At 37.8% G+C, this 14,154-nt stretch overlaps 1 protein-coding gene across 2 annotated transcripts in view; it reads left to right on the plus strand.

The window, feature by feature from the left end:
• CNTNAP4 (contactin associated protein family member 4) overlaps positions 1-14,154 on the plus strand; it is a 272,200-nt gene that overhangs the window by 177,834 nt on the left and 80,212 nt on the right. For both annotated transcript variants that reach the window (XM_065925058.1, XM_065925059.1), the window contains exons 9-12: positions 144-293; positions 5,802-5,973; positions 8,835-8,941; positions 11,904-12,023. In XM_065925058.1, the coding sequence (XP_065781130.1) occupies positions 144-293; positions 5,802-5,973; positions 8,835-8,941; positions 11,904-12,023 (549 nt within the window). The remainder of the gene's footprint in view (positions 1-143; positions 294-5,801; positions 5,974-8,834; positions 8,942-11,903; positions 12,024-14,154) is intronic.

Below are 14,154 nucleotides of genomic sequence, written 5' to 3' on the forward strand. Positions count from 1 at the left end.
TCTCTTGCTTCTTGTTTTCTTTTGTTAAGAGTTGTTAGAGTGCTGTACTTGATTGAGTGGTGTGTACATTGCCATTTCTAACCAACTGCTTACAGTGTTGGCTGTTAAGAGATATCTCTTTTAACTGATTCTGTCTCCTCCAGGTGTTGGATTAAATGATGGACAGTGGCATTCCGTCTCCTTATCTGCCAAAAGGAATTACCTGAGTGTGATGGTCGATGGCCAAGTGGCTTCTGCATCCCCCTCCCAGGGCCCTGAGCAGATTTATTCAGGGGGCACCTTTTATTTTGGAGGTAAGAGAAGCAGTCACTGCATACGGGCAGTTGAGTCATGTTCATAGTTACTACCCCTGTATCTTGAAGTCAGCATGTTTTAAACAATGTCAATATTATGGAATCATTTTTCACTTTCTTTGAAGATGGAAATGTTGAGTGGATCATGATGATAAATCATGACATAAAATGTATTTCTTTGAGGTGGACTGACTTATGCTTATGATTTCTGTAATGAGATTGCTTGCAAGTAGACCATGCTCTTCAGTTCTTACTTTTAAATTTTGTTATGTTTTCCTAATGTTGAATGGACCTTACATGTGTATCTTTTTCAGATTTTATGGGCTCATTTCAGTGTGGTGTTTTCCTGTTCATGCCTCTTAGCTTTTCTAGAGCATCCTTATTGCTTTTCTACTGCTCAATGCAGGTCAATATTATGCCAATGTACAAATAATCTAACTTAATTAGCCACAAAAGCCTCTTCTCATTGCTAAATAATCATGCACTGATACATTTGATAGAATTAGGGCACCAGCCTTCAACCCCAGAACATCTCTATAAAAGAACAAAAAGTGTTTACTTGCCTAGTGGATGTTTGATTAAACTAAAAGCTTCAAAAAGCTACCTTTGAAAGTGGAAATGAATCTCTATCACTGAAAATTAAAATAAGACAATATTTGATGTTAATGAGAAAGGCAGGTCTTCCCCAATGGCTCAGCTGGTAAAGAATCTATCTCCAAGGCAGGTTCTCAGGAGATGCAGGTTCCATTCCTGGGCCAGGAAGATCACCTGGGGGGAGGAAATGGCAACCTACTCCGGTATTCTTGCCTACAAAAGTCCATGGACAGAGGATCCAATCCTGTGGACTGGTTTGGGCTACAATCCAAAGGGCCCCAAGAAGGTGGAGACAGCTGAGCGCAGAGCAGCACCCACAAAAGGCAAGGCTGTGGAAATCATGGTCATAACTTATGGTGTTTCTTCTTTTTGCTATTTTGAATTGTAATCATGACTTCTGTCTGGAATCACCTTTGAATTTGGTTGAAAGCCCAGGCTTCATTATTCATCAATAATATACAAATTCCTTTCCAAGAATTGACAGTAAAGTACACAGACCGTGAATCATGCATCTTATATTAAGAGAGAACAAACAAACCGAAAAAAAAACCCCAAAAAACCTTCATAATCCTTTGCTATAAAAGGCAGCATAATGCCAAAAATATTAAAAGATAGAATTGCTTCCTTATGAAACTTTGTTCATTTATAAGTTCATTTATAAACTAAGTTGTTTATAAAATGTTATGGAATATACGATTGAGTTTATGGCAACCTATAGCAACATGGTCCTTTAATAGATGGTAAGACATACAAATAGTTCCTGAGTTAGGATTTTTCAGCTACACAATGGTGTGAAGAAATACACATTCAGTAGAAACCATACTTTGAATATTTTTCTTTTCTCAGACATGCGACATGTAGGGTAATGTTAATATTCTCTCACGATGCTGGGCAGGGGCAGTGAGACACAGCTCCCCATCTCCCACACAATCACAGGGTAGACAGCAGATACGCTTAAACCATTCAGCTCCCGCACAACCAATCTGTTTTCACTTTCAGTGCGGTATTCAATAAATTGTGGGGAATATTTAACGCTTCTTTGCAAAGTAGACTTTGCCCAGCTATTGACTAACGTAGGTGTGCTGAGCACATTTAAGGGAGCCAAGCTAAGCTATGATGTTTGGTAGGTCGGGTATATTAAACATAGTTTTGACTTAGGATATTTTCAATTTACAATGGGTTTATCAAGATGCAGCCACACTGTAAGGCAAGGAAGATCTGTACAGAACAACTTTAATCAAGAGAAGATTGAGAAGCACCAAAAGAGATAAAGACAAAACCAAATCATTTTGTTAAATAATGCAGAAAAGATGACAAAAGTAACAGAGTGCATAGACGTTTAAGCCATGAAAATAGAATCATCATTCTTAAATTATTTTATACCCTTCATGTTCAGATTTAATGACACCTTTTTTGGTAGAAAATTTTGACTGTTATTCACACTGCCATACTTTATAACAAAATATATCACACATACACTATAGTTTTGCTTGCTTTTATTATAATACATATGATACACACCATTTTAATTACATGAACTTTTGATTTTTGTATGTTTTAGATTTATCAGAGAGTTGCAAAGATACACAGGAAGTTGCCATTTACCTCTTACCCTGTTACCTTGTCTTATTCACATTTTATATCATATACACAATTTAAAGAATACGAATTGTTATTTTTAAAAAATACACATCTGCACATGCATTTCCAAGTTAGGAAAGATAACATTACCAGCATCCCTTTGTCCCTCCATCATCGCATCTCTTCATCTTCCCCAATGAATGGGGCTTTTATCCCTCCCTTCGTGTGTTAAGGTGTTCCTAAGTCCCTAGACAATATACTGTGGAAACTTCCATAATAAAATTTAAACTTTAGGGCTTTTATTTAGATAACCAGTCTTAAGTTTACTTAGGCAATATCTGTGTTTATTCAATCATCTTCTCAATTGATGTCCTTAAGTACTAGAGTATGTTCGATCCTGGCGTGAGATTCTACTCATCAATAAATATAAATATACACCCTGTGAACCCTAGGGCATCCTAACATTTCTGGGGCTGGGAGCACGGGTCCAGAGAAAAGCAGGGGGCCTCCTGCTGCCGCGGTTCTGCCTCCTCCTCCAGGCCTCGTTCCTCCAGGACCTGGTGGAGGAGGGGTCCCTCCTCCTGGAAGCCCAAGTAGGTGTTTGGGGTGAGAATTCTGGATTCTGGGAGTGGGCTGAAGGGGAGAAGTTCCACGTGGGCCCATCACCTGACCCTGTGAGGCCTCCCAGTGCTGTGGGCAGAATCACGGCTGGAGGAAGGTTAGAACAGGGGCCCCTAAAGGGCAGACTGGTTCAGGGGCCCTCATTGTCTGAGTGGTACTGGCAGTGGGGGGACCAGCTCCCCCTGGTTTTAACACTGAACACCTGCAGTCCTGGGAACAGCCTCTCCACTTCCCACCCTAGAGCTAATCTGACAGTTGGCTAGCTGAAACCAGTCCTGTGCAGACGGGAGTCCCCTTCATTCCTGGGGTCTGTTTTATCTAGGTGGGAGTCTTTTCTCAGGTAAACAGTTTGTCTTCAAGTAAATAAATAGCCCATGTTCTGAGACACTTCCAATTCATTCTTCTTTGTTTCTCTCTAAATTCAACTGCAAATTCCCCGTCACCAGCAGTCAGTCTACCTGTAACCTGGCTTCACTGCCGCTGTGCAAAGGGCAGTCTGTCCCCCCAGCCTTGGTTGGATCTGTTTTCTGTGTCAGGCTTGAAGGTGACAATTGGGAGAGCGGGCTGCTCGGGGCTCACAGCGCTCTGCATACACCATGCTGAATACCACGCTCTGCCACCACTGTTTACTCTTTCACCTTCCTCAAATCTATGCTTTCCAAAAAATTACTGAGGTCAGCTTTTATCTTTTATTTATAAACCATAAATTTTAAATCTGGGTCCTCCAAATTTAAATGGAGGAAAGTCTACCTTCTGGGGAATTCCCCTATGTCGTCCTTGTGCGATGGAATAACTGTGAAGCACACGCTAGAAACTCTAGACTGTGTGCAGAATCCTCACACTCCCGCTTGTATAAATCAGACGCTCTTCATCTAGTGAAGGGGCTACACCACCGTGAAGTCAGACCAGCATCTTACTTCTGGTACATGCAGTGATAATGTATCTGCCATCCTCAGAGGCGCTTAACATGCTGCCTGCTTCTGGTAATGGATCCATCCATTAATTCAGCATGAAGTATTCCCCAGAAATCTTCATGTTTTAGAACTTACATCTCAAACCGGTTCAGTGCTGAGCCTGTCTCTGCCGTTGCATTATATTAACCTGTGGATGTCTGTTATCACAGGCTAATGAGGCTAACCTGGGGTGAACCCTTCTTTGTTCTTGAGAATCTCTTGCTTATTAAACAGTGTAGCCAGGAATGTGAAGGGCCTTGTAATATGACCGCTGTGCACTCTGTAACATTCTATGACCTCTCTTTGTGCTGGTGAGTTTGCTTAGTTTTGTCTCCTAGAGGCATACCGCACCATTTATTTTATTCTGAAATAGTTTGAAATGTGTCAGGATTCACCACCTGGAGAAAAGGAGATTAGCAGAGTTGTTTATATTCCTGGCATATTGTAGTTGCCCCCAAATATTATTGAACTATTATCCTCTCGGTTTTTATGTTAACATTCTTAATTGGTTAATAATTCATCTAGAAAGCACATCCAGATTATGGTAACCGTATCCTGGACCATAGGAGGATTTGAAGCACTGAGATTGAGTATAGAATCATGTACAATATAAATGCTCACAAAGGTTTCATTATCTTTTCTTGCTATACTAAATTTTAAATTTCAGCATCTCCATTACTTAAAGTATAATATTTCACTGTGCCTGATAACAGTTTAAATATGAATCCTGGCCTTTCCTTTGCCAGGTTAAATGTATTTTGTTGGGAAAACAAAGCATTAAGGAGAAATAACCGCAGTCAAAATATTTAATTATAATGGAAACTCCCAGGTAGAAAACTAGCATGGATTGTACAGGAATTAGCAAGTTGCTGATTCATTTCTTATTCTTTGAAATTGTAATAGTGGTTGACAACCATAACGGCAAAGAAAGATTAATGAAAAATACGTAAGTATAATATATGTGTTCATACTCCATAAAATTGTTTATTTCACTTGGATAGAGAAATAGTTAGAACATCATTAAACCCCAGACAATAATAGTTAATATTATAGTTCTTTATTATTTAAATAATTAGAAACAGGTCTTTAGATAAATGTTAGGAAGAAATCAGTGTAAGTGGAGCATTTTTTTATGCAGCAGAGAATAAATAAAGTCAAACAGTGAAATGTTTTTGACATTAAGCCATTATGATTTATTAAAATGCAAGTGTATGTGGCTCTTACATGCAAATGAAAAGTATTTAATTAAATAAATAGTTGTAATTTTATTCCAAGTCATTGTAACTCCTTTTCCAAATAGCCTTCAACAGAAAGGTATTTCACCATTACTAATTTATCTTTTCTCATCTACAGTGCACATTTTCATCCTTTAAGCTCCTTTTTTTTTTTTTGCATCCCCAAAGACTTAAGTCCCTGGGTTTAAGTTATACATAATTTAACACTCCTGGCTGACATGTGAGGATTCTGGAGTTGATTTGTGTATTTCTAAAACTGGGATCAAGTCAGTATACTTGCACATGATTATTGAAACTGCAGTCATTTCCTGTGAATCCTGTGGTCTCATAATAAAGAGAAATGCTTTGTATAAATTATACTTTGTAATTTAGATCCAATGAATAATGACTGCAATGGGCTTTCCTCTCTGCTTTAATTTAATAATCAAATGCTTATTTTCCTGATAAAACTATTTCAGTGCAGATACGAGTGAGCCTGATTCACTGTGATGTACCCTGGCCAACTGTGGTTTTGTTTTTATCAGGTTGTCCTGACAGCAGCTTTGGATCCAAATGTAAAAGCCCACTCGGTGGGTTCCAGGGATGCATGAGACTCATCTCCATCCGCCACGAGGTGGTAGATCTGATTTCAGTTCAGCGGGGGACCCTTGGGAACTTCAGCGACCTCCAGATAGACTCCTGTGGGATCACAGACAGGTAGGGGCAGTCTCCCCTCTTTATGTTGACTTGTCTGTTTTCAGGCTTTTGGCAGAATGTTGAAATTAGTAGATAAAACAAACATTTTTTTCTCACCATCATCATCATCTGTTCCACAGGAAATAGATAATATTTACATTAAAAATAAAATATGCTTTTAGTTTTATGCTTCTTATTTCCAGTGATAAAATTTAGGTAGAAGATATGCCCATGTTATTTATATATACAAATAGCTACCAGTTCACAAAAGATGATGGTGATGCTGCTGTAATTTTAAGGACATATAAATGTATCAAAAATATGATTAAACCCAATCACTTAGGATACCCTAACAGTAATATAAACCATCAGGGGCCAGTAAACCAGAGACCTACATGGTTAGTTGTCAAGCGTTTTTTGCTTCCCTGACAGCTGAATAATATTACAGAGACACAGGAACTTAATTGGTTGCTATGGTCCTAATGTATACCTTTAAGAGCACATTACCATCTTCTCTGCAGGGAAAATGAAAAGGAAACTCCCCTGTGGAAAAGTTTTTGAGCCATTGTATTGATGAGGGTATAACGATGATCCAGTAGTTTTGATAGGAATTCCAGTGCAGGGCATGAAGGGCATGACTGGGCAAGATGTGGAAGTTCATTGTAGATGACGTTACTCTTAATTTAGTAGTTGATAGTTAATAGTTTAAAAGTGTTTTTAGGCATGGGCAACTATAGCCAAATAATCTTGCCACTGATCAGGGCATTTATTTTTAATTATTGAGTTCAATGAAATGTCATGGCAATTCCAGATTAAAAAAAAATAAAGCAATGTGACAAACTTAATCAAGCATGTAGTCATGTTCAGTATATATTTGGAGCAAATACATTAATTCTGAGTTCTAAAAATAAGTTTTTATTTGTATGAAACATTTTGTCAACATAAACACAATGTTATATCTGAAGACCATTTACTGTATCATTGTCTGTTGCTCCTGTTTTGAACACTAGTAGATACTATGTTATTTGTAGAAAAAATCATTATGATCTAACTTAGTAATGTATTAGGACATCATTTCCTCTCTATGAATATGTGCTTATTTAACTCAATTCGTAGATAAAATGGTTCTTTCTATAATGAAAGATAATATGTAAGGGAGAATTGAGATGATAAACTTCAATTGGCTTGATGTGGGGAATAACAGTGACCATCTCCATAGTTAGAGCCACACCAGCTTGGGATCATTAATCCTGATTTGGAAGAAGGCCTGTAGCAAGGCACCCTGGGTCGGCTCTCACAGAGGCAGGGAGCTCACCCTCAGTGGGTAATCGCCACCAGGGACCAGCGGGAAGGTTCAGTCATCCACACTATGTGTGATGGTCATGTTACAATTGGGAAAATCCTGTAAGCAAAACATGAAGTTCCCAATCTTAGTTTTTAAAAAGGAGTTGGCAGAAACTTCATCAGGAATATGTTCTTGACAGGTTTTGTAATTTATTTTTTATTCTGGGGTGAATGAGAGCATTTCAAGCCAGGGTCTCATTATAACTTTCCATTTAAATTCTAAAAAGCATCAGTTATTTGATCAGGGTGTTTGAGTTGATACCAGAAGCTCTTTAACTTTTTTTGTCCACGGTGCCTTATGCATTTCAGTGGTTTTTTTCAGTGCTGTAAGTCAAAAGGGACAACTCACACTTTCATTTAAACAGTCACTTGGTTCCAGGCAACTTTACAAGTGTTTATGTCCTAACAATTTAGAAACCTTTTGAAAAAGTAATTTATACATTTATTACTTATATATATATATATGTAAAATTAGAAAAATTTTAACTTTATTTTTAATGTAGTGTACAACCTTTCAAAACTTGAAATCACATCAAACACTGCTGCCCTTAACCTTTTTCAACATGATTTTACATGACATTACTTTGTGTCAGCTACTGAACAGCCAGCTTCTCAAAGATAAGACATGATTAAAAGGAACCTGTTACGATCTAATGTGGAAATTTTTTTTTTCCCATTTATTTTTATTAGTTGGAGGCTAATTACTTTACAATATTGTAGTGGTTTTTGCCATACATTGACATGAATCAGCCATGGATAATGTGAAAATTTAACTACCTCAAGCTAGTCAGTGGCACAGTGCTTGCCAGATGTTGAGTCTGCCTTATTTCTCTTCAAAATGTAAAGTGTCCTGGGAGCGACTGTGATGTTGGTTCAGCACCCTGATGCACCCGGGCCCGCTGCTGGGGCCCACTGGTGCGTCCTCGGCGTTTCTGGTGGGTGCACCAGAAACAGAGCTGCCCCTCCGCCCACTTCCTTCTCTCCTTCCCCCTTCTTTGTAGCCTCTTCCTTTAAATGTTCAGCGTAGTAAATCAGTATGATTAAATGTTACTTTGTGTAAACTATGGCTGTTTCTGGCAACAGACTAAATCACTGTTGCATCTCTTAGGGAAAAGAGATAGGATGTGTTGAAAATTAACAGTCACAGCTACCTGATAACTGGCTGAAATCTGATGAACTTAGAGTTCTGTGATTAAGATCCCATAACGACAGATGGAATGACCGTTGTGTGTGCTTAGCTGTGCCCGACTCTTTGCGACCCCGGGACTATAGCATGCCAGGCTTCCCTGTCCAGGGGATTCTCCAGGCAAGAATGCTGGAGCGTTGCCATTTCCTCTCCAGGGGATCTTCCCGACCCAGGGATCAAACCCACGCCTCCTGTTGTACCACCTGAGAGGCATGGGATGACCATTAGTAGTGCTCTATTTACTCTTTAGATTGCTGTTAACATTCTTCTTTCACACGATCATGTATAACTGACCAGTATTTTGTGATATTTCACGGTGAATAGTAGTAACTGTGTCTGCACCTCCTTTTAGGTGTTTGCCTAACTATTGTGAACACGGCGGTGAGTGCTCCCAGTCCTGGGACACCTTTCATTGCAACTGTGCAAACACTGGCTACAGGGGAGCGACGTGCCACAGCTGTAAGCCAAACACTCCTGCCTGCTCTTGCCTCTGTCCCCATCCCCATTCATGTCCTTTTCTTTGTTGTGTATATGTTTATATGTCCATGTGCGCACAACCCTGACCCTTAGCCTTCAGTTTATTTTTAATCCACACTTCTTTTCATAAAGTAGTCAAGGTAGCTTATAGAAACACATAAGACAGAAAAGAGTAGGAGAGCCAGCAAGGGGAAAATACATGTAGGAAAAAAAATGTAGCTAAGGATAAACATAAACTACAGTTCCAAACAGGTAATCCCTGAAGTCTCTTAGTCGCCCAGTCATGTCCAACACTTTGCAACCCCATGGACTGTAGCCTTCCAGGCTCCTCTGTCCATGGGGTTTCCCAGGCATGAGCACCGGAGTGGGTTGCCATTCCCTTCTCCAGTGGATCTTCCCAACCCAGGGATCAAACCCGCTTCTCCTGTATTGGCAGGCGGATTCTTTACCACTGAGTCACCTGGGAATCCCTTAAATTCTCTTCCAACTCTGTTAATAAGGATGGTGAAAATGATATTAATCATAATAGTTTCACTGAGTGTTTTCGAAGTGCCAGGCACTGCTCTAGTATTTTATGTCCCAGCTCAGTTCCTTCTGATAACCACCTTAATAGGTGGGTATTGTTATCATCTCTAGCTCACTAGGTAGCAGAGAGAGATTAATCACCTTGCCCAAAGCTCCTGAAATAGTTGAGACACAGTGAACATGTGGATGTTTGTAATTATACTCCAGAGGCTAGGACCACAACCAATCTTCTTTTGCTGTTTTAGAAGCTGTGTGTTCTTTTCTGGTGAAAATGTGTGTGTGGTGTTAAGACTCATGTCATTTTCTTATCCACTTGTTCAGCACAAATGCCCATTTTTTTTTCGTTATTATTGCTGACTTTGTGAGCAACTTAACTCCTAGTCCTCTGACATGCAGCCGTGACTTCAGGCAAGGGCCTCAGGTGGAGTCCTCAGTCTCCTGTCTCCCTTCTTGTCACTGTGAACTGCTTTGTACTCCTGCTGGAGCTGAGATTGGAACTCCGGGCTCCCAGCCCCGGAGGCCCCACGAGGGACCCTCAGAAATCCTAACTCAGAGCTGGAGAGGGCATGAGTTGGGGTGGGGAGCTCCTGGGCTCACCCTCACGCCTCCACAATCAACTTGTGTGGACTGGAATGCCTTGTAAGATCAGAAAGGACATCTGCTGTTGCTAAAGCCAGGCCAACTTTCTTACCCTGGATTACCAGTAACAGAATGACAGTGTATTTTAATTTTTCATACCCGCCATCATCCCAATTACAGCAACTAATTCAAAACACAAAGCTAATTGAATGTGTTTTAACTAATTGCTTATTTTCAACTGTTAGCTGTGACTGAATCTAAATATAAGCACAAACATCTCTGAGCCAAAAAAACTTAGATGATAAATAACTATTTTCATCAGTAGCCCACAACTTGATCCAACCGTTGAATTCATTTATTAGGTTCTTGAGCAGATAGGAGTCAAAATTTTTTGCCAAAAACCATTCTGATAAACGGGGCCAAGATAACAAACCTGGCTATAATGAAGTCATCACCACCATTAGCAGGGAAGGTCAGCAATGGAGTCTTTTAAAAGATTTTACTAGAAAATAATATTTTAAACAATCATGTTAAAAAGTGAAATAATACACATAAAGCAAAAATACTCACACAGTTGTATGTACTTTCCAATACCAGCCCTCATGGCAAAGTTATGTGTGCATCCCAGCCTCTTTCAGGCAATTTGTCAACACAAGTATGAGCATACAGAAATATATAAATTAACCCTTTCACATGTCCATTTCACTGCATAAAATACAAATGTGCCTAGAAAACAACCCATCTTATATCTCTCCCTATGTAATATACAATAGGAGCAAAACAGACAAGGAATTGTGGAGGAGTAGAGAAGTAAAATTTGTATGTTTCTCTGAAATCTCTGTAACGCTAAAAAAAATTAGTTACAGTATTTCATATTGTCTAAAAACTCATTAACATAGTTTTGAAAAATTTAGACTAGATCAAGGAAGGACATTCAGGGGATGGTTTATTTCTCATTCCACTAAATTAAAAGCTCGATGGAAATCACCATTACAACTGGCCAAGTGTTCAGTGAAATGAGTGCATCATATAGAGTTGCTAATATCAAACCTTGTACATGGCAAATATATAATTGTAAAATTTAAAATATCCAGTTATGGATCAAAACACATTTAGACCAACTGAGGGCATATCTTATATAAGTATTTCTTTTGCTTTGAACTTTAATCATTTTAAATTCTCATTACAGAGCATTAGAAAAAGTTTCTTTTGTAAATTACTTTTTAAATTATTCACAAGAAGCTTTGTAAATCATACTTGTTTTATGGGAAAAAAAGATTTTGTCTATAGATTTATGTGAGAAAGGCGGCTAGTTGCAGCATTATTTAAAGCTTTTCTGTTGCTTAATTTTTGGATAACACAGCTTATCTAAGGAGATTACATTATTGTGCTTCAGATGTTAGGTTTTTACAAGGTGATACTAGAATTAGAAATTCCAAAGTAGTTGTTGAAAGATCCATTTGGATGGATGTTCAAAATGGAGGTCACATTATAAGAATCTTAGCATTTAAAACACCTACCTTCTATTTTGTTGTTTTACCTAATGTAAAAATAAACTAAATTTTCATTTAAAATGAATAATCTTGTATTCCTTTAGTAATAACATGAAATGCCATAACATACAATCCCATTCTTTCTTTTATCTATCTAATCTTCTTTCATCCATATTTGTTTTAAAAATGAGTTTTGTCTTAAAGTATGTATTACATTTTCTCCTGGTCAGTAATGTGCAAACTAAATTTCAAGACTTGGAATATTTTGTGTCCAAACTAAAATTTAAGAAATTAATTTTATACAGTTTCACTTATGATGACACTTTCACTTTTTTTTTTTTTAACAGCTATCTACGAGCAGTCATGTGAAGCCTATAAGCATAAAGGAAATACTTCAGGGTTTTACTACATAGATGCAGATGGAAGTGGTCCCCTTGAACCATTTCTTCTATATTGCAATATGACTGGTGAGTTAATCAACTTTCATTTCAGAGTTAAATTTGCATGAACACTTTAAACACAAAATTAAAATGAGACAATAAGAAGTTGATGTAGTTTCCAACTTGATTAAAATGTATATTGTTCAGTAAAAGAACTTGAAGTCAAACTTTAAAAAAATAATTTAATGGTAGTGATTTAAAATGTCATTATTTTCTATGCATGTGCTATCTGTGTAGAATATCTAATAATAATTGTATCTTATTAAGTCCCAATCCAAAAAGGATAGACTTTATTCCTCTGAGAAGATTGATACATACATATGATTTCCCTTGTATGTAGAATCTAGAAGACAAGTGAACAAACATAACAAAAGAGTAACAGGCTCCTAGATACAGAGAACAAACAGGTTATTGTCTGATGGGAGAGGAGTAGGGAGATGAAAAGAGAAAAAATTGTGACCAAGGGTGGTAATGAATGTTAATTAGGTTGTTTATGGTGAGCATTTTATAGTGTGTATTTATATGAAACCATCACATTATATACCTTAAATATACACAATTTTGCCAACATAAATAAAGCTGAAAAATAGTTTAAATATAATTTTAAATAATAATAATAATAATAATGAAAGAAAAAAGATTGATGCATGTGAAAGCTTTGAAAATATATTCTTAACTTTGGGTAGGAATGAATCTTATTCCTAACTTACATAAACTTATATAGGAATTAAGTGTTGGAAAATGTGTTTGATTCAATGCAGCATCCATTCATGATAAAAAGAAAATGAAAGCTCAGCAAATTACCAGTAGAAGGAAATGTCCTTAATTTGTTAAAGAAGACCCATTAAGAAAACCTACAGTACATATCACAGATTTTTGTGAAGTACTGAAAATTTTACCCCTGTCACCAACATTAATGCAAGGATGCCTGCTATGTTCACTCTGTTCACTGTTATTTTTGGAGGTCCTAGCCAGTGCAAGCAAGCAAGAGAAAAAAGTGAAAGACTTACATTCTAGGACAGAAAAACTATGACTCTCATTGTTTGTAGATGACCAGGTTATGTACTGAGAGTTTCCTGAACAATATACAGAGTATTAAAATTCAGAATGATTGCTAGATATCTAGTTAAGGTAAAAGTTAATTTTATTTCTGTATATCAGCAATAAGTATTTAAAATTAAATTTTGGAAAATTCTATTTTTAGTAGCATCAAAAATCTCAAATACATGATAATAAATCTAAAGAAAGTTGTGCATAGCTTTTACACAGATAATTGTAAAATACTATTGAGATAAATTAAGTCCTAAAAAAGTGGAGAAATATAAAATTTTCGTTGATTATAAAACTCAATATGGTGATGTAAATGTCAGTTCTTCCCAACTTGGTACTGAGTGCAAACCTTAGTTAAAATTTCAACAGGGTGTTTGTTGGTTGGTATAATTGGGCTTTCCTGGTGCCTCAGATGTTAAAGAATCCACCTGCAATGCAGGAGACCTGGGTTTGATCCCTTGGTTGGAAATATCCCCTGAAGTAGGAAATGGCAACCGCTCCAGCATTCTTGCCTGGAGAATTCCATGGACAGAGGAGCCTGGCAGGTTACAGTCCATGGGATCAAACAGCTGGACACAACTAAATGACTAAAACTTTCATAATTGTTTTGGTGAAACTTGACAAGCAGACTCTAGACTTTATCAGCAAATTTGAAGAGGCCAGAAGAACTAAATCAGTCTTAAAGAATAAAGTTGGAAGACTCAAGTCTACCAGCTATAACATGGATGTTATGCTGATAAATTGAGTAAAACAGCTTGTGATGGACACAAGGAAAACCAAATAGACCAATGACATAAGATAGAGAATCTATAAATAGACTCACTCATATTTGGACAGTTGATTCATTGCAAAGGTAGCATTCATGTGCAGTGAGGGAAAGATGGTTTTTCCAGCGTGTATGTGCTCAGTCACTTCAGCCGTGTCCGACTCTTTGCAACACCATGTACTGTAGCCTGCCAAGCTCCTCTGTCCATGGGATTCTCCAGGCAAGAACACTGGAGTGGGTTGCCCTGATCTTCCCAGTGCAGGGATTAAACCTGCATCTCCTGTGTCTCCTGTGTTGCAGGCAGATTCTTTACCCACTGAGCCACCTGCTGGGTGAAATTGT

This window comes from Muntiacus reevesi, chromosome 2 (assembly GCF_963930625.1).
Source record: "Muntiacus reevesi chromosome 2, mMunRee1.1, whole genome shotgun sequence".
Taxonomy (NCBI): domain Eukaryota; kingdom Metazoa; phylum Chordata; class Mammalia; order Artiodactyla; family Cervidae; genus Muntiacus; species Muntiacus reevesi.